The 24,973-nt window shown below is 32.7% G+C and overlaps 1 protein-coding gene across 2 annotated transcripts; it reads left to right on the top strand.

The window, feature by feature from the left end:
* The first annotated feature begins 6,144 nt into the window (after positions 1-6,144).
* Positions 6,145-22,347, top strand: LOC139516105 (sorting nexin-6-like). 2 transcript variants are annotated; one of them, XM_071305953.1, is made up of 15 exons: positions 6,145-6,231; positions 6,326-6,379; positions 8,330-8,431; positions 9,185-9,295; positions 9,942-10,063; positions 10,632-10,755; positions 11,490-11,585; positions 16,647-16,664; positions 17,896-18,001; positions 18,637-18,712; positions 18,990-19,029; positions 19,621-19,803; positions 20,793-20,856; positions 21,195-21,280; positions 21,965-22,347. In XM_071305953.1, exons 1-15 carry the CDS (start codon positions 6,172-6,174, stop codon positions 22,016-22,018), a joined length of 1,296 nt encoding a protein of 431 aa, XP_071162054.1. In that variant the 5' UTR covers positions 6,145-6,171; the 3' UTR covers positions 22,019-22,347. The 2 variants fall into 2 exon arrangements, with proteins under 2 accessions (XP_071162054.1, XP_071162055.1); XM_071305954.1 differs by lacking the exon at positions 16,647-16,664.
* The last annotated feature ends 2,626 nt before the right edge of the window (positions 22,348-24,973 follow it).

The following is a 24,973-nucleotide window of genomic DNA, read 5'->3' as shown; positions in this document are numbered from 1 at the left end:
TCGTGCTAAATAGATATAGGAAGATGTGGTGTGAGTGCCAATGAGACAACTTTGTTTAAAACATGCTTAAAATAACTGTTACAGTTGATTTAACATATAAAGTAAAACAGGATCAAATAGTTGATATCAAGTTAATACTGAAATATCTGTTGAATGTGAAACTTTTTTTGTCGGTTGATCAATTAATCAATGTGTGTCTAGTTGAACACAAGAACACTTCTCCCCTATTTTCATATTCTAATTTCAAAACTGCATGAACTTATTTGATTGTCACACTTGCATTTACAGAAATAAACAAAAGAGAGAAAGAATGTGTAAAGAACGAAAAGAAGAAACCGGTTCAAGCTTTAGATGCAAAGAAAAAACAAAACAATATAAAGAAATGCAAAGCAAAGAAAGTTGCAGGGAATAGTAAGGACTATGAGAAGAAAGAGTCACACACTTTGTATGAAGAAAATGCTGTAAAGAATAGAAAAGTAGGGAAAGGGGAAGAGGAAATCATAGATGAGAAGGACAAAGATTCTCAAAATATGAATATCAAGAAGAAAAACATTGTTAGAATAGATAACACCATTGACACGGCTGGTAATCTACACACGCAGAACATTTGGTTCTGCAATAAAAACCGTGAGAGGATTTTCCGGTTGTGCTTGAGTGGAGTAATTGTCACCGCTTCAAAAGGTATGTACATTTCTAAATCTAAATTTTCTCATTCAACTGATCAAAATATTGAAAATCGGAGAATGTCATGCTGTGGTGAATACTTTAACAAAGAGATACATGTATCATTTACTGTTGTACGTAGAGTTGAACTCCTACAAAATCAGTTGTCCCACAAGAAATTGCCTAAAAAAGTGACATTTCAATTTTGAAATGGTTCTTTTTACAGACCTACAAGTTCAAATTTAGTTTTTTTTCGGGCAATGGGTATGAATGTTGTTTTTGGCGGCGAGTGTGCTGTCCTGTGTTGATAGACGTCTTAATAATTCCAAAAACAACATTTTTCCGTGAAGTCATGCGTGAGGGGATCGGTTCTGATTGAGGACATCGTGAATGCGTGAGGGGAAGTACAAACATTTTTTTTTTAATCTTTGGCTTTGTGACTTTTGTTGACTCAATATATGTGATCAATGCTGATTAAAAGCACAGATGTATCCTTATACTTTTAATAGATGTAAACTGATCACTGATTCAATGAAATTAAACTATTAATTGTTTGTTCAATTTCAGAAAATGCCATTGTTCAAAGGAAAAAGGAAAAGAGGACTAAAATTGACTCTCTACAAAAAGCCATGGACGGATACAAGTTATCCCCGCCCTCGAAGCGAACTAAACCCTCTGGGAGTAGTCCTGTCGTCAAATATACGTCACAGAGATCACCACATATATCATGCGATGATATCGCCGATGACAACTTATTATTTGTTTAAATAAGTCTGGACATTGAGTCTCAAGCACGAGAAAACCGATCCCCGCGAAAAAGTGACCGGACGAACCAGTTATATATAATACATAAAAATAGTAAAATGCCAATTTACGATGACCCATAACGTTACAGTACAACATAAGAACGAACTATAAAAATCAGTTGAAAAAAGCTTAATTAAGATTCATGTTATACATATTTACGAAAGGAGTTATCTCCCCTAAAATAGTTTATTTAAAAAAAAAAAAAAAGATGATTCTAAAAACACAAAATTTGATATTTGTATAAAGATTTTGATTTATACAATGAATCACCAAATATTCTTTATGTGAATAAAGTCTAACTATTGAATTGCAAATCTGTCTCCAAATTTGCAGATGTGGGCAAATAATCGGTCTAGTTTTTACTTGTAGCAAGAAAACAAAATCGTTGACAACATTTTTTGTCTATATTCTTAGTGAAAAATATTATTAAACCTAGGTTCCTACAATTATTTCAAAATCCAATCTCGTAAACTTTTTTAAGCACACTCACATATGTGTTTTTTCATGAACAATGTAGCCAAATTTAGGTAAGTTTCAACGACTGATAGCTTGAATATAAAGATAAGATTTGTACCTCCCCTCACGCATTCACGATGTCCTCAATCAGAACCGATTCCCTCACGCATGACTTCATGGAAAAATTTAGTTTTTGGAATTATTAAGATGTCTATCAACGGCGGACAGCGCACACGCCGCCAAAAACAACATTCATACCCATTGCCCGAAAAAAAAACTAAATTTGAACTTGTAGGTCTGTAAAAAGAACCATTTCAAAATTGAAATGTCACTTTTTTAGGCAATTTCTTGTGGGACAACTGATTTTGTAGGAGTTCAACTCTACGTACAACAGTAAATGATACATGTATCTCTTTGTTAAAGTATTCACCACAGCATGACATTCTCCGATTTTCAATATTTTGATCAGTTGAATAAGAAAATTTAGATTTAGAAATGTACATACCCTTTGAAGCGGTGACAATTACTCCACTCAAGCACAACCGGGAAATCCTCTCACGGTTTTTATTGCAGAACCAAATGTTCTGCGTGTGTAGATTACCAGCCGTGATTGATGGAAAGAAGAACACATTTTCAGCAAACATTCGTGCATTTTTCCGGATCTTTTCCTGTCACAAACGACAGGAAAAGGACAAAGCTTTAGTTTTATAAATCGTTTTTTGTATAACATTAAATTTTCTATATTTTGCACTGTTTTTACATTCTATTTTCTGAAAGAAAAGTCAAAATAGTATTAGGTAAAATTGAGAATTGAAATGTGGATTGTGTCAAAGAGACAACAACCCGACCATAGACACGGGTAGTAAGGTCGTCATATCGAGGAGCGTTTAAAATACAGTGATTTTGTCATAGTTTGGATAAGTTTGACATGGTTAATGTATGTTACTTTCCTAAACTATTACAGTTAAAATAATAAAGCATGCAAACAAAGAGTTTACATGTCTTGCTTGCCAACTTTGTTTGGTTGTTTGTTCAATGGAGAGGCGGAGTAACAGTTTGTTAACTATATATAAAAAAAAGAGTTGATTGGACAATGGATATTGCATAGGAAACAGTTTTGATATTCATTGACCAATCAAACCTTTGTGTATAGTAAACAAACTGTTATACTCCACCTACCCATTGAATTTAGGTGTCAATCTTAATTACAATGTCTGAGCAAACAACCAAACAAAGTTGACAAGCAAAGAATTTAAACTCTTCGTTTGCATGCTATATTATTTTAACTGTAAATGCCTCAGTTCTATTCACACGAGCAGATGCAAAGCACATAAGATGTTGGAATCTGTATTGGAGGTCAAACGATATACATTGGAATTGTTGTTTCACGAAATTATTGCAGAATAAGCAAGATATCGGAATTACTATGGTTCGGTTAAGCGATTGACATGGTTCGGTTAAGAGTCCAGAAATACGTCATGGTTTTGGTCAAGTTTGTCATGGTTTAGATCGATATAAATATATATGTGTTTCACATTAATACTGAAAATTTGTTTGATAGCGCCTGTTATTGAACGAAGTTACACTATATATTAACTGCCTCAGAAGGAAAAAAAACCTGTTTAACCAAATTTAGTGGGTGTACTTGTCAAAGCGTAAATTAAATATGTCATGTTACTTTTCGTAAGTTTTCTACAATGTAATTTTAAAAGTCACTGCTCTTTTAAACTAGCTTTCGATATAAGTATACAAATCAATACAAAGCGTTGCTTCTGTTTCACATAGAATCTTTTCTCCGTATGTCCATGCTTGACTCTCCCAAGGATAACATTGTTTGCGAGTTCTCAAAACACGCTAAGCGTCATCAACTGTCATGTGATAGAGTTGCAACATACCATAAGAACAAACAATGAAATTCAGTAAGGCACGTTAATTTTGTCTGTTTCCCAGGGTTTTTATGCTACTTGCCGATATGATGAGCTCAGCACTTTTCCAACTGTTTTTTTACAGTTTGTTCTTGTGTTGTACTGTTCAGTTGCACAACTGTCCTAGGATATGAGGACTTTTGAGTTCTCACAAACATAGTAATACTACCACATTGTTTCTGTGAGTCTGATTACAATGCAGGTATATCTTAACACAAATGCTCGTACAGTATATATAATATCATATGAGGATAGCGAAATCCGAGATCTACATTTTAATCATATTATCAGAATCGGTGTCCAAAAAACGATGTAATAACCTTAAAGTCGAAATCTTTCGGATACAAATCTTGATGATAGTTTATAGAGTTATACAATCAAATAAAAGTCAACTATATTTACAAGTTTATTCTTCTTCAGGTATTTTACCTTATACGTTGAGCTATAGACATTTATCAAAGCATTACCAGGCTTCTGTATTATGTATGTGCCTGTCCCAAGTTAGGAGCCCGCAATTCAGTAGTTGTAGTTTGTTGATGCGTTACATATTTGCCAGTTTTCGTTCATTTTTTGTAAATAAATTCGGCCGTTGATTTTTCTCGTTGGAATTGTTTTACATTTGTCATTTCGGGACCTTTTATAGCTGACCGTATGCGGTGTGGGCTTTGTTCATTGTTGAAGGCCGTACGGTGACCTGTCATGAGTTGTGAATTTCTTTGATATTTGGTCTCTTGTGGAGAGTTTTGTCATTGGCAATCATACCACATCCTCTTTTTTTACAGTGTAGTACGCCAGACCAATGTTTCGTTTACATAGTATAATTTTTGTCTGGCTAAGAAAACCTGTATTCCTAAAAATTGAAGGTAGATACCATTACCAATAATTGCCAATAACAGACAACAACGCACAAAACTAAAAACGACTAAAATACAACCAAACATCACTAAAAAAAAACCTCAAGATTGAGCAAAAAATAAATTTAAAAAGGCCAGTGGTTAAATCGGGTGCTCCCGTGAATATCTTCCTATTAATAAGATATTCATACCATGGTTTCCTTAATTGAGTGTAGCTGATTACAAGGAAGTTATTCAGTACCAACGGTTTCAAGTGGTGAAATTGAAATTATCGCAGCTATCAAAAAATTTAACGGACACTATCATGGGTTGGTTGTCCGCCATGTCGGGCATATCTGTTTCATAGATGACGGCGAAAATGCTACAATGCTGTAGCCACAATGATCTCGTTCATTTTACCGCGAATGTGACATAACATAAGTAGACTCATTAGAAAGTGTGTACTTAAATGAGTAACACGACGGGTGCCACAGGTTGAGCAGCAGGGTCTTCATACTTTTCCTGCGCACCCGAGATCACTCATAACATCACGGTTTGAAAGAAAACAGTTTTGTCTATCATTTGTCAGTCCTTTGTCGTGTTCGGTTCAATTCAATATAAAAAGGTCACATTAAGCAAAGTAACAAAGGTTCAAAAATTCACATGAGCGATGGTTTTCGAAGTTTGTTATGTTTTATGGTTTGATAACTCATGATATCATGTATCAACGTTACCCGCTAAGTGGAGTAGGCCGTCTTCTTAAGGGAAAAGATGCATTTTTCGACTGATTTTTACCATTCAAACTGATTTAATTTGAAAACGAGTGCATGGACCCCTATTTTTTAAAACAGCAATTTGTTTCATTTTGCCACGAGGTTATGTGACCCAAATTTTATAAAACTAAATAGCGCAATTTTTAAAATTTTGATAAACATGCAGCAAAAATTGACGTTTTTTCCTCTATTCATGAACATTTGATAAATATAGAGTTATTTCGGAATAAAAATTGCATAATTTTTAATGATACTTATAAAATACAGAAATTACCTATTATTTAACAAAAACCATTGTGTTTATCTTTTAAAACAAAAAAGTTATGTCTTTCTTTCGAAAAAAAAAATACGGACACAAATCTGAATTTTAAGCAAATATACAAAATTTCGACCTTATTTTACTCGAAAAAGTAGCACATGAAGGTATATTTTTTATTACATATTTGATTTTATCAGGTAAAAAATAGCCTATATGCAAATTTTCATCAATTTGTAAATACAGGTTCAAAACTGTATCGTATGCCCTTAAACCCTTCCTGATCACTCGAATTTTTGGTTGGGTTCGTGTCACTCAAAGAGTCTTTAATTTTCTTTGTTGTTTGCTTATTCATTTTTGGTTATTTAATTGTTTTCGTTTTTTTTTTTGCAACTGCGTTGTCCTTTTGTCAAAAAAGGTGTGTAAAACTGAACGTTCTCTTCCGCATATTTGTGAATATGAAAGTGGTAATGCGGTCAGATCTGTATACACATCACGTGATAATTGCAGCCATGATGGTGGGTGTCGAACATTTTTCCGGTTTTGAAATTTGTTTAAATAATATCATACCGTGGCTCTATATTTAAATTGATAATTTATTTTGTATTTCAGGACGGACTGGATGACGGGCCCGACCTGCTGGCGGGCGAGCAGGACAACAACAAGGTATGAAAAGTCGCAATTCTATTTCCAGACATGACATTTGCATGACAGAGATCTCACTTTCTGAATACTATAAAGATTATCTGCCCCTAACCCATTAGTATGATAGATCATTACACATATCTTTGCTTTGTGGAACTGACAATGTCAGCTTTGTCGAATCACATGCCCCTACTTGTCAATTTGATAATCTGAATGTTGGTAATTACTAAAAATAAGAGTGTAAGGTGGGCGGTTTCTTTGAAACAACTTTTATTTAAAAAAATAAAATGATTGTGACCTTCAGAAAATCAAGAAGAATGTGAAGAAAAAGACCAGAGAAACCTTCTTGAGCAAAATCTATTTTATAAACTATACACATGATGTCACATAAAGATATACATCACAAGATCACTTATGCTGCAGGCTAACAATACACTTAGCTATAGTGTAATAAAAAAGATAGTGACTTTCATACCTTCAGTCTTGATAGTACTGTAAAGGCTACAAACCTGTATAAATAAATGTGATAAAAACAAATATATTTTTTGGTTAGACAGGGCTTTAGTTTACATGCGAAATTAAGATAATTAATTGTATATAGATATATACAGTTCTTGTTTTATGGTTGATTTTCTTATTTGACTAACCAAATTCAATTAAAACCTTCTATACACAGACATCCTTACTACAATGTAGATGATAGTATTAGCTTAAGCAAGGATAAAAAAAAATGATCGTTTAATAGGGTAAACTATTTTTCTGAATATCTGGCATATGAATAAAAAGTTATATTTGGCTGATATTTTGATTAATTTGCACAGAAAAAAACTCCTCAAATAAAGGGAACTAACTCTTGCTCAAATTGTGTCCAATTAAAAGTTTTTGGTAAAGGTAGTTTTTGTCCAATCACCTTGAAACTTAAAAAACATGTTCCCTTTTATATAAGCTTTCTAATTTTAATGACAAATTATAGTTTTGACCCCAATTTCACGGTCCACTGAAGATAGAAAATGATCGTGCGGTTTCAGGTTAATGATTTTGGTAAAGATGGTGTTTCACTCACTCACTCAGAAGAAGTTGAAGTCCAATCAACTTGAAACATGTATACCAAATTAGAGTTTTGCCACCAATTTCACGATCCACTGAACATAGAAAATGATAGTGCAGGTAGGGCATCCATACTCTATAGACATATTTTTGTTTGAATACAGTTTTATTCTGATGTTGTGCTGTTACACCACTGTCCCAGGTTAGCTGGCGGGTTGGGCACTCACAAACATGGTTAACCTCTCCATATTTTATTCCTGCTTGTCCCTAGTGGGGAGCCTGCAATTCAGTGAATGTGAACTTGTCATTAGTTGCCTATTTTCTTTTTAATTGTTTCACTTTTTGTTACATTTCGGCCTTTCATAGCTGACTATATGCTATTGCATACCTGCCAACTTTTCAAAATGCCCATGGGGGTTTTGCGTGCAAGATGGCTGTCATAGTCATAAAAAACCTTCAAGGGGGTCTTTAAATACATTTTAATGTTGTTTTTTGGCTTCTTTATACTTATATAAGCTTAAAGTCATTGTAAAACTAATTGTTTTGTTTAAAATTGTTGACAAAATTGGTCTTTCAAAATTTCAATTTGGGAGCCTCCATGGGGGAAATCCCACGCAAATAGTGACAGTTGGCAGGTATGCTATTGGTTATGCTCATTGATAAAGGCTCTATATGTACAATGACCTATAGTTAATTATTTTACCACATGTACATGTAAAAATTGAACATGAAAAAACAAATCGTGATCACAATTTCTGTAAATCAATTCACTGTTTAATTAATTACAGCTGTAATTAAACCTACATGAATGTGTATCTGTCTTACCAAAAAAAGCTCCACAACATCTTATAAAAAGCATATTGTTCAAAAAATTTATTATTTATACATTGTACAGGTAAACATTTTTTTTATCATTTCATACAGCCTAGATCCTCTACAGTAGATTTAACAGACACATCCCTACTTGTTGACATATCTGATGCATTGAGTGAGAGGGATAAAGTCAAATTTACAGTGCACACCAAGGTAAGGATAAAAGAAACATGATTCACAAAACACCAATCAAATTGTGCATAACAGGATTTGGTTTTAAAATTAATATCTTCATATTTTGTTGTTTTCTTAGATTCTAATGAACTTTTAAATCTTTTTCATATGTAATTTTTTCAATCTGTCAAAAGTTGTGAAGGAAATAAACATAAATTGGTTTATATTTTCTGAAAACAAAAAGAGAAAGACCACTTAAAGCAAGAAGCTTAACCTAAAGCTTGTAGAGATCAATTTAAGAAAATTTGATAATGAAATATTAAAAGTTAGTAATGGTTTTAGTTAGTTTTTTTTAAAGTCTTAGACTTTTCATGATGACTTTGTATTCCCCAGCTGTAGACAATGGATGCATTAAGTTTTACCCATCCATTCCATTTTCTTTTCTGCTCTCTTACTTAAGTTGGCCTCATCCAAATTTTATAAAACTCCCACGCATTGATCAGAACCACAACAAGCAGAGTCATTTACAGTTCTAAAGTTATGTACCTTTTTAAATTGGTCAGGGGCGGATCCAGCCATTTTGAAAAGGGGGGGTTCCTAACCCAGGACAAAGGGGGGGTTCCAATTACATGTCCCCATTCAAATGCATTGATCGTCCCAAAAAAGGGGGGGTTCCAACCCCCGGAACCCCCCCTCTGGATCCGCGCCTGTTGGTAAATTGCAAAGCTTGAACAGGGGCATTTGTATCATCTTTTATAATTTGTAGATTAATTAAAAGGTTGGTTTTTTCAGACCTCATTGTCGAGATTTAAGGAAGGTGAATTCTCAGTTGTGCGACAACATGAGGAGTTTTGTTGGTTACATGACAGATACGTTGAGAATGAAGATTATGCTGGTATTATTGTAAGTGTTTATTAATGTGTTTCAAAACATTCTGTTTAAAATTCAGTTAGATAGATATTTTTCCACTTGAGACACTCTTTTATTTTATATACATGTAATTTTAGCTGCATAAATTTAAAGCCATCAATCAACTAATCGTTCTACTTTAATACTGAGTTTTACTTAGCATATTAATAATTGAAATATAACTTCAAGACTTGAGTGCAGAGAGATCATATTGCAGGAAGTTTTGTGGTAGAATCTTTTTCTCAATTGATTTATACATGTATGTGTTATATTGGCAAACTTTTACTTAACTTTCCTTCTGAGAAGTCTTGTTCTGTCTTAGGGGCGTTTAAACACAAAGTTGTCTCATTATGTATCATCACAAAAGCAAAAACCTTACAAAATTTGAGCTGTAAAGAGAGATGAGCAAAAATCCGCAGAAATGAGAAACAGCTTCCTAGTAAAAATAAAAGAAAAAAACCTTGTCATTTTCTTTTCTTAGCAAACTTTACAATTCAATGAAAAACAAAAATATTTTGTAGATTATTCATTGATTACAACACACAAAGTTTTCTCCATGAATACTATTGAAATAGTCTTTTGATAAACTTTAAACATCTATTGTCTGTATTATGTGTCACTTTTCAAAAATCTTTTACAGATACCACCAGCTCCTCCAAAACCAGACTTTGATGCTTCAAGGGAAAAATTACAAAGATTGGGTGAGGGTGAAGGCACAATGACAAAGGAAGAATTCACGAAAATGAAGCAAGAACTTGAAGCGTAAGCAGCACAACTTTCAGACATGTTATGAGACACTTGAGTCGCTTACATAATAAGTTAATTTTTTTCCACATTTTTTTTTAAATCAGCAGGTTTAATTCAAAACATTTAACATTCACAAAAAAATATATTATGAAATCTGATTGATAGAATACATTGTAATTTCCATTTACAAAAAAAAAAAAGAATTGTAAATTCATATATATGTACAATTTGATCTTTGAATGTTCTTTGATTGTCAGATCATGTTCAAATTACTTGGCATTCAAAAAACGTTTTTTATGTTTATATATGGAAGAAATGAATTCTTTTAACACTGAAAATACACTTTTCTGCTTTTCAGAATATACATGTACTTGCATCAGGAACACTCATAACTAACATGATTTTATATAAGTAAGGATTTTGTTTTTTGTTTTTGATAACGTTTCTAATATATCAGACTATAAACTTGTAAGAGAATCAAATTCATTCCAATTTTCGTAATAATTTGTTAAGAAAATAACTCGTATTGGTGATATTAAACAATTGTTTGTGTAGTTAACTAGTATTTTGTATCTTATTCTAGGGAATATTTAGCCACATTCAAGAAGACAGTAGCTATGCATGAAGTGTTTCTACAACGGATTGCGGCACATCCTGCTCTGAGGAATGATGTTAATTTTGAGGTTTTCCTTGAATATGACCAAGATGTATGTAATACATGTAATTAGTATAAGTTTACACCAGAAATCATTTATATATTAACCTGTTTGTTGCCTTTTTATAACAAATATCAGATTTGGACTTGTGTATACATATGAATTCCCAACCCAACTGTGGGGCTACATTGCAATCACCTTGTCTCTCAGTCTGTTCCACAGGAAAAAAACATGTGTATCACACTTTTCTCATACACTGTTAAACTTTATAAACATGATAACCTTTTATTTGTCAGCAGCTTGACAATGATGAATTATAACATGTGAGAACTTTTCTGAAACCTCGTACATCAACTTATTGCTTGCTGATACTTTGAATTTTCCAGACATAACATATTTGAATAAAGGTAAACTTATGAGCACTTTTTAAATCAGTAAGACGCCACCTATTTCCTATTTTCTGACACATTGAATTAAGAATTGAAGCATGCATAGCTAGACAATGTGTGCAAATTTATTATAGCTTGGGATTATTATTGTAACAAAATATGTATACTATTCACATTATCTTCAAAATGTTTGGAAAGCCGAAGCACTTATATTGACCAAAAAAGAAAAGCCAATATTAATTTTGTCCTATTTCAACTTCTCCTGAAAGAGTTTTAACCTTAATATAAGTTGCAAAAGGATAAACCTTAATATACGTTGCAAAAGGATAAATAAATACAAAGCAATATAGGATATAATGAAGATTCTGTTTAAGATGTGTTTAATCATTCTTACAGTTGAGTGTTAGAGGGAAGAACAAAAAAGAAAAATTAGGTGGATTTTTCAAAATTCTGACGAAAACAGCAGATGAGGTGCTACTATCTGGACAGAAGGTAATTGTTTGGGAAAAATAAAAAATAACTATTTTGGGATACTGTATACATAGAATATTATTGTGGGAATTTTTTTTATGCAATTAATTCGACAAAAAAGTGCAGGATTAAAAAAGCAATATGAGGAAACTTTTCTTACAAATAATGATCAGAAATGTAAGTTCTACTTAATGTTAAATTTATTCTTTCCTAATTTTCAAATAGTAAAAAGTGCAAAAAATCTTGGTGAGTTTACAATTTTATAAATTATTTCAGCCAGAATTCAATAATAAATAGTTTGGATATTTGTGTATTTGTATGTTAAAAATATCTCAAAGTATTACTAAAAAAAGACTTGTCAAGGTAGCTGTTTTTGTTTGATCTTAGAAAAAGGTAATTTAAAATGTTAATATCAAGATATTGAAAAGAAAAAAACCCACTAATATATTCCTGTTGTTGTTAGGGGGGGGGGGGCAATACCCTTTTATGTTAACCTGTTTTGGTCCTTTTAAAGGTGTTGTTAACTGACAAATTTAAGCTGTTAACTGTTTTCAACCCACTTTGTTAACTGTTATCAGCATTTTTATGCAGTTAAGCTGCATTATGCGAGCACCCTAGATTTGTGTTCTACCCAATAAATCCTGAAATACTTGCCATTGTTATTATCTAGCTTGTTACTATGTTATATATAACTAATTGAACACTTTTTTAATACTTTTTATTCTGGATTACAAAAAAAATTACCAGAAAAACCTTAAATGATCGTCGATTTATCCAAAAGTTTTAAAGTTACACATAGGAAGTAGTGCTTATTAAGAATCCTTGTGTAGTTCATTATGACTTGTGCTTTTAGCTAAGATGTCAAAGAACAATTGTATGAAATATTTAATCGCCGAAAATCTCTTAAGACAAGCAGTTTAGATTTCCCAAATGACAGAAGTCGTAGGAATATTGTTTGTCATCAATACGTAGTACAACTACGTCAGTAGTCTATTATATAATAAGTTCAACTGTTCATGCTGTCGGCGGCAATTTCAAATTAGAAAAAGAAATTTTCGTAGCTTTTCAATTTGGAGGCAGGTGTGCAAATTAGCGGTGGTCCGAGGTCCGCGACCTTCCACTTTTGCAAGCGGAATTTCGATTATGATAGTTGGTTTCTAGCTACGCCCGACGTAGTCGCTTTACATTTGAAAGAAAATAAGAAATTACTTTGCAAACCTTTTCACCATGTTCACCAAAGTCTCCAATTAAACGAACTAAAAACTTATTTTTATCATTATTATTCATGACGGCGATGTTCATTTTGTTCAACCGCTAGCTTTATACAGAAAATCGCCGACAAATATTATATAAATTCGAGTAAAATCGTATCTGATTGACAAAAACAACATTGTAAACACATAACAATGGCGGCCGTGAAGACAAAATTTTACAAAATCGGATCCGATTCCGGAAGCGGATAAGGGTAATTCCGGGTTTGACGATCATTTACAAAATAAATCCAAGCAGGTGAAGAAATACATCTATGCATGGTAAATGAATATAAACACTAGTATTGTAAACAGGGCCGTAACTAGCCTCATCTAATAGTGAGGCAAAATATATTTAAAAATTAAATATATAAAAAAAAATTGACGAGGGATTTGGGGGCCGCTCAAGGCCCCCAGAAGCTCTGAGAAAAATTACGAAAAATCGTGCATTCTGAAAGTTTCCCGGACTCTTTCCGACATTAAAACGAAATTAATTGTTTGCTATTTTTCGACAATAATCTGGTCTCAAAGCAAGAACATAGATTCATTGTGATTTAAGACTTTTAGGTTTTATGGAAAACATTAAAAGACCGATATGTAGGATAAAGCAAAAATCGTAATTCTCATAATCATTAATACAGGACCTGTCTTGTCTGTTCTTGTCTTAATTGTATTGTGCTTGGACTATAGTTATTTTTTTATGACTAGATTTAAATAAAGTGACAGATTGTACTTTAAGTACTAGTACTGCTTCAGTCGACACTAGGGATCATCTTGACCCTGTTTTACGGTATTATTGATTCTTTTATTGTTGAAGACCCTCCAGCAACTTTGACCATTGTCTTTTAGAATTTTTTCTATGCATTGACTCTGTGCGATTATGTTTCGTGCACATTTACTCCATATTCCTTTATTTTCTGTTAGAGGGTCTGAACATGACTTAATGCAAGTTAAACCCTTCAATAGAAAAGCTAGGTCATATGGCAATACACAGTTGACTATTGTTTTTTTACCAAATTATTTGAATCCGGGAAATTGGTGACCTTACTTTAATTTAAACCATGTCAGCTTTCTAGTTTTATCTACCCTAAAAAAAAACCAGTTTTGTACTCTTTGATATCAAGTTCAATTCTCCATGCAGAAACGACAATTTTTTTCTGTGTCTTGTAGCATCGTATCTTCTTAAAATATTTTCTCGCACAATATCTGGACATCGGTGGGCATGAAACATTGCAAAACCACACGTTTACAAATGAAAATCAACACTCAGCTATAGTCATAAAGTAGGACAATAAATGAACAAATGACAAACCCGGGACAGTCACATAGAAGTACAAACAATAGACTATCAACTCTGAAAACTAAAAGTAAAATAGAAACATGGATCACGAAAAACATGCAGGGGCAGACACCAGAGAGTGAAGAGAACTTGCTTCTTGCTAGACACTTTCTATGAAATTAATTTGATATTAAGACAATCTTTTGTTTAAGTTTTTTTTTTTGAAATTTCTAACATGAGGCATTTGCCTCATTTGCCTCAATGTAGTTACGGCCCTGGTAAACCAAAAGATATATGTAAAAGAAAGAAAAAGCAGAAAAATATTTTATTCAGAAACTAAAAATTACTTTTTGATAAATTTTAATTTAAAAATCCAATACAACGTGACAGCTGGGAACAGTATATCTAACAATATACATGTTCATGGTCACAGTCTAAATTTTCTTTATAAATGATAAATGATGATAATGCATGTGAGATGCTTTTATAGTGTAAACATATTACTGCAATTCGAGGGGTTATTTGTTTTTTTCTCAATTTTGAAGGGTTAATTAAAGTAGCTGAAAGTTTCATTCTTTATTTTCACAAATAATGCAACTATATTATATATACCTTAATGTAAGTAAATCATATGATATATAGGTGGCATTCTTTGGGCCACTCTACCCCCTCCTGTTTGATAACTTGGAAACGGTCGAGCTCCCCACCCCTAAACCATATGAGGGGCAGATCCAGGATTTTAGGTTAGGAGGGGCGCAAACTTAAATTTTCGCCGAGCAGAGCGAGGCTAAAAAAAAATTGAGGTAAAATTATCGGAATATTCTTTAAGCTGAGAACAACCCATGCTTTGCAAATTTAAGGGGGTGCAAGCCCGCAACCCTCCCCCGTCTGAATCCGCCCCTGCATATATTCAAGTATAGGACAATATAATAAATAAAAAATGAAATATGGGGGAGTCCCTGGAGTTACCCCACCCCCTCCTGTTTGAGAACTTGGAAACAGTCGAGATCCACACCCCTTAACCATATATATTCATGTTTGTGACAATATGAAAAATCAAATGAAATATAGGAAGAGTCGCTAGGGGTCACCCCACCCCTCCTGTTTTAGAATTTACAAATGGTCGAGATTCCCATCCCTAAACCATATATATTAATGTATGGGACAATAAAACAAATCAGATGAAAGATAGGGGAGTCCCTGAGGTCACTGTTCACCCTCCTGTTTGAGAACTTGGAAATGGTCAAGATCCTTACCCCTAAACCATATATACTCATGTATGGGACAATATGACAAATCAAATGAAATATAAGGGAAGTCCCTGTGGTCATCCCAACCCTCCTGTTTGAGAACTTGGAAACGGTCAAGATCCCCACACCAAAACAATATATATTCATGTATGGATCAATATAACTAATTAAATGAAATATAGGGGGAGTCTCTTGGGTCACCCTACCCTTCCTGTTTGAGAACTTGGAAACCAATGAGATCCCCACCCCTAAACCATATATATTCATGTATGGGACAATATAACAAATAAAATGAAATGTAGGGGAAGTCCCTAGGGTCACCCTACCCCCAGTGGCGGATCCAGAAATTTTCATAAGTGGGGCCCACTGACTGACCTAAGAGGGGCCCGCTCCAGTCACGCGTCAGTGATTCCCTATATAAGCAACCAAATTTTTTCCCTAAAAGGGGGGGCCGGGCCCCCTGCCCCCTAAATCCTCTGCCTACCCCTACCTGTTTGAGAGCTTGAAAACCGTTGAGATCCGCACCCCTAAATTATATATATTCATATGTATGGAACAAAATAACAAATCATTTACATTTACTATGGGCAAGTCAGTCAGACCTCATCTTTGATCCCTGTTGTAGTGAACATTTGTCTGATTCGTGTCTCATAACTTTTGTACTATAGAACACAAACTCAGTTTTCTTTCCAGGGAAACCAGTCCATTCATACTATTACATGTTCATACTAAGTCAAATTGAACTTCTAGCAGTCAAATAAAACCAAGGTTAACTACCAAGTAGAGCAACTGCAATCATTGGGAACTTGTACCACTGCAGACACACCATAAAAAATATACATTGATATATGCATTGCTTTTGAAACCTTGATAACATATAAATTATTTGCCTTGATAAATAAATCATTAGATAAACATGAATGTACTATATATGAATGTTTAATGTTGAGGCAACATTGCCACAGTTTTCATAATTACGGTTGCCTTGGTTTTTGGTTAACTGCCTTCAGCGCTTACAGCGCTTTGATTGCCTTTGTTCGGGTGTTGTTAACATGTTAACGGACCCCCTATTGACCCCCCTTTTGTTAGGCCCATATTTTAAAATCCACAATTCTCAACAATTTTCATAAGTCCTTTCCCTGGCCTTTAGAGTTCATCTATGGTAAGTGAAAAGTTTTTCATATAAAAAAAAATTTGAACATGAGAACTATCTCCCAAGAGAGTTTTTTGAGACTATTTGCATCATTGGGGAATAGATGAATGTTACTAAGGAGAGAAATATTTTACGTTATTGTTTACACAGAAAATGCAGAGTGAAATTGTAAGTTTATTGCATATCAAGTATTTTCTCTTCTTTAGTATAGCAGTATATTTTTTCTTCGCCATCATAGAAATGTATGAATGCCATTTCAGAGCCTTTTACAGCTTGTTATGCTGTTAGGTTTTGCTCATTGTTGAAGACTATACAGGGACCTACAGGTGCTAGCTTTTATGTCATTTTGTATCTGGCGAAGAATTGTCTCATTGGCAATCATACCTCATCTTATTTTCATAGCAGTTTGGTTGATTCTCTTTATTATATATGACAGGTTCCTTAGCCTGTCAGTCTTGTACAAAACTGGGTTCATATAATATTTTTTTATTATGATCTCTTACTGATCTGCATGTGATATTTGCCACTGGCTGTTAAAGACCAATCCATCATAATCATCATTGTTCATTAATCACCAGCTATAAGCTTATTATTCATACATCCTGAATATCTTCAAACCACCATGAGTTTTTTTTTTAATGTGTCATCTTGTTTGTTATGTACATTGTTTTCTTGTGTAAGTGATTGTTTTCTTGTGTAAGTGATTGTTTTCTTGTGTAAGTGCAATACCAAAACTTGCTATTTGTTAAATGAAAATTCTATTGATCTCACAATAAAGTCATATAAACTTTAGTGTTTTGAAGCAACTGTTTCAAGGATGAATTGAGAAAATCATCTTCAATATATATATATATATATATAAGAAGATGTGGTATGAGTGCCAATGAGACAACTCTCCATCCAAGTCAAAATTTGTATAAGTAAAGCTTTATAGGTCAAAGTATGGTCTTCAACACGGAAGCTATACAGGGCCCCAAAAAATTACTGGTGTAAAACCATTCAACAGGAAAACCAATGATTTAATCTATATATTTTAAAATTTAAAATCATGAAATTTGATAGCCGCTAAATAAGCTGGTAAAGGAAATAAAGTATCTCCCAAAAAAATTGGTTTACAGTATTTGGCTGTCAAATGTTTAAAAATTGTTTGTTTGACTCATAATTTCACCAACCAATAGACCTTTAGTTTTCACAAATGCAACAAATAGTTTTTTTAATCAGTTTCTATTTTTGAGATATCTTGATTTTTTATTCGAATGTTTCCAAATTATTTGCTGTAGTCAATTTTTTTTGTTATAGCAATAATTTTTTTTTGTTATAGCAATAATTTGTTTAACCCTGCAATACTTGTTAAATACTCTTGATGTATAACTTTTAAACTGTTACTTTTTAATTGTAGGATGTTGATGAGTTTTTCGAACAACAAAAAGTATTTTTAATAGAATACCATACAAAAATTAAGGATGGAACTGGCAAATCGGATAAAATGACAAGATGCCATAAAAGTAAGTTTTCAGAGAAGATTGCATCACAATCTTTCTTATGACATTACTATAGGGATCAGGAATTGTTATTCTGCATTTATCTTCTTAAAATTTATATTATCAGTCATTATTAACACCAAATTAGTCATATTTTAGCAGAAAAACTTTGTTAATTGTAAACCATTGTTTTACATATGAATGCTGGAAGGAGATGAAAGGGAGGTAATAAACTTATCAATGGATTTTTATATTCATTTACAACTGAAATGATACATGTTTTAATAATTTTTCTTTTCTTTCTGGCATTCAAATTTGTTGATAGCTGTTTTAAAAAATCCTAGATGTTGCTATGATGGAATTCTTAGATGAAGACAGAAAATATGAATGGTGCAATAAAAAAAATGCAAGACAAAATGCAAAAAATACAATGAAAAAATAAGAAAAATGACAGCAAGACAAATAACATTTTTCAAAATACTACATAGAAAACTTAAGGCTGAGCAACATGAACACCAAATAAAACTGGGGTAATCGCAGGTGCTCTGGAAGGGTAAGCAGATCCTTTTCCACACGAGTGTTGCTCGTGGCTGAACAAAACAACAAGAGGAAAAAAAGAGACCGTTGTTACATTAACTGTAATTATTTTTGTTTTGTAGATGTAGCGGACAGTTATATACAAATATCGACAGGGTTTGTGCAACTTGCAACAATAGAAAATACAGAATTAGATAAGTAAGTTTCATATAGTAATTAATGTTATAGCTTATCTATAACATTCTTCAATTAGGTATCAATTGAAATCATGTCTGATTTGGTTAAATTAAAAATATTTTAATTGCTTAATGTAAAGTTAAAAGTTTGTGAAAATCCTTTAGTTTGGAAACAAGAATTGGCTATATTAAAAATTAAGCACAATATTGTATCATTTTGTTATTTTTATCATAAAGTATGCATGCAAGATAATCTTCATACTTACATTTATAAATCGATTCTGTCTATTCTATTTCAGGGTGTTTACAAAATTGGCTGAAGCATTAGAAAAAGCCAGAGTAAGTTGAAGAAATAAAATTAGTACAGAAGGATGAAAAAAGACTATAGTTATTATTTTTTTTCAAATTAATGGGACCTTTGTTAAAAATAAAGATGCAATCATACCATAGGAAAATAATAACTCATAAGTGAAAAAGACAAAAAACCATGGCAAAAAAAGCGAGATTTTTTTCTCTCCAAAGCTATATAAAAATCTAAAGAATGAGCAACACAAACCTTAACTATAAACAGGGGTAGAACTCTGTTACTGTAGAAGGGAAATCAGACCCTGCTCCACATGTTTCACCAGTTGTGTTACTCATGTAGCCATACATAAAACCTCATATTACATTAAATAATATAACAAAGAACTAAATTAATTCAACCAGAACTTTATGAATTTGAAGTGTAAATAAAAAATGTTTTTTTTTGTTTATTTATATATTGAATAAAAGTTCTTTGAGAAAAAAAACACACAAAACTTAACAATTAAGATAATAAAGATTTTCAATTTACGTTCATCACATTATGGGTATTGTCTTATTGATAGCTATATCTAGCCATATTTCTTACAAATGCTCTTATAAATTACAATTAATTTTTTTCCTTAGAAATTAGAAGGTAGAGTAGCCTCCGATGAAGATTTAAAATTAAGTGACACTCTGAGATATTACATGAGAGATTCATCAGCTGGCAAGGATTTATTATACAGACGGACGAGATCATTGGTCGATTATGAAAACGCCAATAAAGCCTTAGAAAAAGCTCGAACCAAAAATAAAGAGGTGGCACAGGTAAATTTCAAAATGATCGAGATAATCAAATTATAATATTATAAGTTCATGGACAATGTCTGGATTTAGTAAGATTTATGAATATTGTTTTCCATCTATGAAGAACATATAAATATACTGTGAGTTTATATTAAATAATAATTTCGAAAAAAATTTAAAAAAAACAGACAGAAATTTGGAAAGAATTGAGATTTTATTCTCAACAAACAAAATGAAAGATATATGCTCCAACAAAAAAAAGTTTATTAAAAGGATATGCTTTGTTTTTATACCCCCGCTTTAAAAAAGTGGGGGTATACTGTTTTACCTCTGTCTGTCCTTCCGTCAGTCAGTCCGTCCGTCCCATGAATATTTTTCTCAGGAACTACAATACAAGGATTTCTGAAATTTGGGTTCAGGGTTAATCTAAGTCAGCTATACTGTGTGATGCGTTTTCAGATTGATCACTTGACAACTCCCTGTTTACCGAACACTTGTATGATTTTACACATGATAGCCAAGTTGAAAATTTTCGTCACATTTTTCTCAGGAACTTCAATACAAGGATTTCTGAAATTTGGTTTCAGGATTTATATAAGTCAGCTATACCGTGTGATGCGTTTTCAGATTCATCACTCAACAACTTCCTGTTTACCGAACACTTGCATATTTTTACACTATTAATATTATCCACTTGCGGCGGGGGTATCATCAGTGAGCAGTAGCTCGCAGTTTCACTTGTTGTTATTTTCTTTTACATATGCAAAGACCTGATGACAAAAAATACATTCTATAATTATTGACACATTTTAAGCATAATGTAAACAAATGTCAAAAACTGCAGCAAGAGATCAATATTTATCAATGTGTTGGTGTTTGTTTTTATCAGCTGTTTATCACAAAATAAGTAATAATTTGCACATGCTGAAGCACTTTCTACTGGTATAATAAATCCCATGCCAAAACTGTAATGATAAGTGCATCTTCAATATTCTTTTTGAATTTTTCAGGCTGAAAAGAACCAACAAACCTGTTGTGAGAAATATGAAAAAATATCAGAAGTTGCTAAAAAAGGTAAGAACATGAATTAAACGAGTTTAGCTTTTATAACTTTTTTTTCATTATTTTGTTTTACTTCAACTTGAAGAATACGTTTTACACTACAATCACATTATCTTTGTAGGTACTTTTTTCTTTACATTTTTAAGAAATAATTTTATATCTTGTCTGTAACTTTATATTTTGTGATAAAGTGTCAATTTATTTTACTTATCTGCCATGCAGTTACTTCCTATTTTGAGAACAGAATCCATCACTTGCAATACAACAGTTAACATGTTTGATTTGTATTATAAACCCATTTGTTTTCAAAGTTTTTATCAGCAGTTTGAATGTTCATCATATATTTTCAGAATTGACAGAATTTAAGAGTCGAAGAATATCTTATTTCAAGAAACATTTAGTTGACCTGGCTGAATTAGAACTTAAACATTCCAAGGTAATATATGAAGTTGATGCTTTAGACATGAAGTAAAAAAATAATGTTATAAATTATTCCAAAACAAATTTGTTTTATTTTAACTCTTGATTTGTTTGACATGCAAATTTGGGCTTACATTATATACCTGTGTTATTGTGAAAAGAACTACTTTTTCATTCAAGAAAAAATACTTATTTACATTTCTTGTAACTTGTTTTCATTTAAAAAGTATAGATGTTATTAGTTCTAAAATTCTTGCAAGTTCATCTCTCAGCAAATTACTATGAAATCACATCTGTGTTCATGTGATCATATTGCAGATATGTAATTTCATATAGATATAAGAAATGTGGTATAAATGCCAATGAGACAACTCTCCATCCCAGTAACAATTTGTAAAGGAAAACCATTATATGTCAAAGTACAGTCTTCAACATAGAGCCTTGGCTCACATCGAACAGCAACCTATAAAAGGCCCCAAAGCTAGTGTAAACCATTCAAACTGGAAAACCAACTGTCTAATCTATATAAAAAACGAGAAACGAGAAACACTTATGAACCACATCAACAAACAGCAACTACTGAACATCAGATTCCTAACTTCAGACAGGTACAAACAATTGCAGCAGGTTTAAATGTTTTAATGGTACCAAACCTTTACCCTTATCTGTAATAATAGTAAATCTTCTTTCCTATTTTCAGGCCCAGGTTCAGTTGTTACGGAACTGCATAAACGCATTAAAGGAGGAAGTGTAGTAGAAGTGGTTGTCTATTTTTTATCGTGTATGAATGTTGGACTGTGAATGAGAGACATTATCAACCATATAATTCTATATTTGACAATTGTACAGACAAGTAGAGATGATTGGGTCATAAAACAATAATATTAAAGATTATTACACACTTCATCAGTCACATGGTAACTTCCCAGGATATTCTGCACCAATCAAATTACACGACTGCCTCATGTGGTGTATTGTAATTTTATTATTTATTTCCTATAACTTTATAAAAAGCGAGTCTTTTAACTGTGTGAATACATTTATGATATCAGATCCCTTATGATTAAATTCATCAAATTGTCATCTGTGTTTATGTTATATTTAAAACATGATAAAAGTATTTTATTTATAGCTTGGTTCAATGCTTGAAATGCAAATAGACTTTTAATAAGCCCATTAGGCATGCAGTTAGTTTTAAGACAGTATCTTCTTTGTTTAATCAGCTCCACCTTATAATTTCAACTCTGAGCTTTGAAACTGCTCAATCTGATTGAAAAAAACAATTCTGTGTCCAAGATTTGCTTACAAGGATCTGACAATACTCAGTGATGTTGATGTCTAGTGAGTGATCAAGGGGAGGGTTTCGGTGGTTGAAACCCTCCTTTTTTAGACGTTAATGCATTTGAATGGGGACATATTGTTGGAATATCTCCTTTCTTCTGGGTTTGTAAACCCCCTTTAAAAAGGACTGATTCCGCCCCTGACATCCCACCCATCTATTGATTGCAGATGTCAATCTTAATTACAATGCTTAGGCAAACATTTATACAAACAAAGCAAGCAAACCAACCAAATTTTATTAACTTGGTAGCATTCGGATAACAGCTTTAAGTGTTGACAACGCATTTCTTGTATAGCCTTCATAAGTTCAATTCAGATAACAGTAAACAGAACTAGAGGCTCTCAAGAGCCTGTGTCGCTCACCTTGGTTTATGTGCATATTAAACAATGGACACAGATAAATTCATGACAAAATTGTGTTTTGATGATGGTGATGTGTTTGTAGATCTTACTTCACTGATCATTCTTGATGCTACAATTATCTCTATCTTTAAAGAACTTGGCCCAGTAATTTCAGTGGAAAATATTTTCTAAAAATTTACAAAAATTGTTAAAAATTGACTATAAAGGGCAATAACTCCTTAAGGGGTCAATTGACAATTTTGGTCATCTTGACTTATTTGTAGATCTTATTATGCTGAACATTATTGCTGTTTACAGTTTATCTCTATCTATAATAATATTCAAGATAATAAGCAAAAACTGCAAAATTTCCTTAAAATGACTAATTAGGGGGCAGCAACCCAACTACGGGTTGTCTGATTTGTCGGAAAATTTCAGGGCAGATAGATCTTGACCTAATAGACAATTTTACCCGTGTCAGATTTGCTCTAAATGCTTTGGTTTCCGAGTTTTAAGCCAAAATCTACATTTTACCCCTATGTTCTATTTTTAGCCATGGCGTCCATCTTGGTTGGTTGGCCGGGTCACGCCACACATTTTTAAAAATAGATACCCCAATGATGATTGTGGCCAAGTTTGGTTAAATTTGGCCCAGTAGTTTCAGAGGAGAAGATTTTTGTAAAAGTTTACGGACAACAGACGCCAAGTGATGAGAAAAGCTCACTTGACCTTTCAGGTCAGGTGAGCTAAAAAACATCTTACTTCCAATACAGCCAATGAAGAAGTTACAAAGATGAAACAGCAATACAAACAAGCATTCTGTTAGTATTGCCTGGCAATACATAGTCACCTAAAATTCATTGGTCTGGAACAAAATGCTAACCACAAAGAAAAAATTGTGGAAAACTGATTTGCTGGATTGATGGATTAACAGACAGCCAGAGTGCAAGCCTTAAGTCCCCTTCAACTTTGTTGGTAATGGAATAACAATCAATAGACATCTTGTGGTAACCTTTGCTAAAGAAAGTTGCAACCATAAATTTAGTACAATAACATACAGTAAATTCAGAAATTACTGTGAGGTTATTATTTATGTGAATAATCAACTGGGTAACTGTCCCAATAATTAGAACTAGAATTATGATATCTGTTTCATATATCTGTGTTGATATCTCAAAAATTAATCTCACATTTTTGTCCATTCATTAATATGGGGACGAAGTCCCCTATTACAGTAGAAAATTCAATAATAAAAAAAGAAAATCAGGGAAAATTTCCCGAATTTTTCATTGTACTAATGAACACAAAATCGTTCAATTTTTTTTTGTTGCGTTTTTGAATTTCTGGATCAGTGCAGAAATCTACTTCTGTTTCCGGTCTTGTTCACATGAGACTTTGAATAAAATGTGTACTTATCAGTCTAAGAAAGGAACTAATACTAATTCATTTAAAAAAAAATGTTGGTTATTAAAAAAACGTTACCTGATGACAGCGTTACTTTGTTAACATTGAATATGAAGTCATAACTTAACAAGAATGTGTCCACAGTACACGGATGCCCCACTCGCACTATCATTTTCTATGTTTAGTGGACCGTGAAATTGGAATAAATTCTCTAATTTGGCATTAAAATTAGAAAGATCATATCATAGGGCACATGTATACTAAGTTTCAAGTTGATTGGACTTCAACTTCATCAAAAACTACCTTGACCAAAAACTTTAACCTGAAGCGGGACAGACGCACGAACAAACGGACGGATGAACGAACGGACAGACGAACGAAACGGACAGACGGACGAACGGACGCACAGACCAGAAAACATAACGCCCCTCTACTATCGTAGGTGGGGCATAAAAACGCCACAACTAAAATACCTAACAACAGAACCAAAATCGGAAACGTTACGGTATTTCCGTTTCTCTTTTTAACATTGTTGATTTAAAAAAAAAATCATAGACTTCGTCCCCATTCACAGGTAATTCCTGCCTCATATTACTTACAATAATAAATACACTACAATTTC

Source organism: Mytilus edulis, chromosome 3 (genome assembly GCF_963676685.1).
Source record: "Mytilus edulis chromosome 3, xbMytEdul2.2, whole genome shotgun sequence".
NCBI lineage: Eukaryota > Metazoa > Mollusca > Bivalvia > Mytilida > Mytilidae > Mytilus > Mytilus edulis.
Note: the sequence above shows the minus strand (reverse complement) of the source record. Positions and strands in the feature narration are given on the sequence as shown.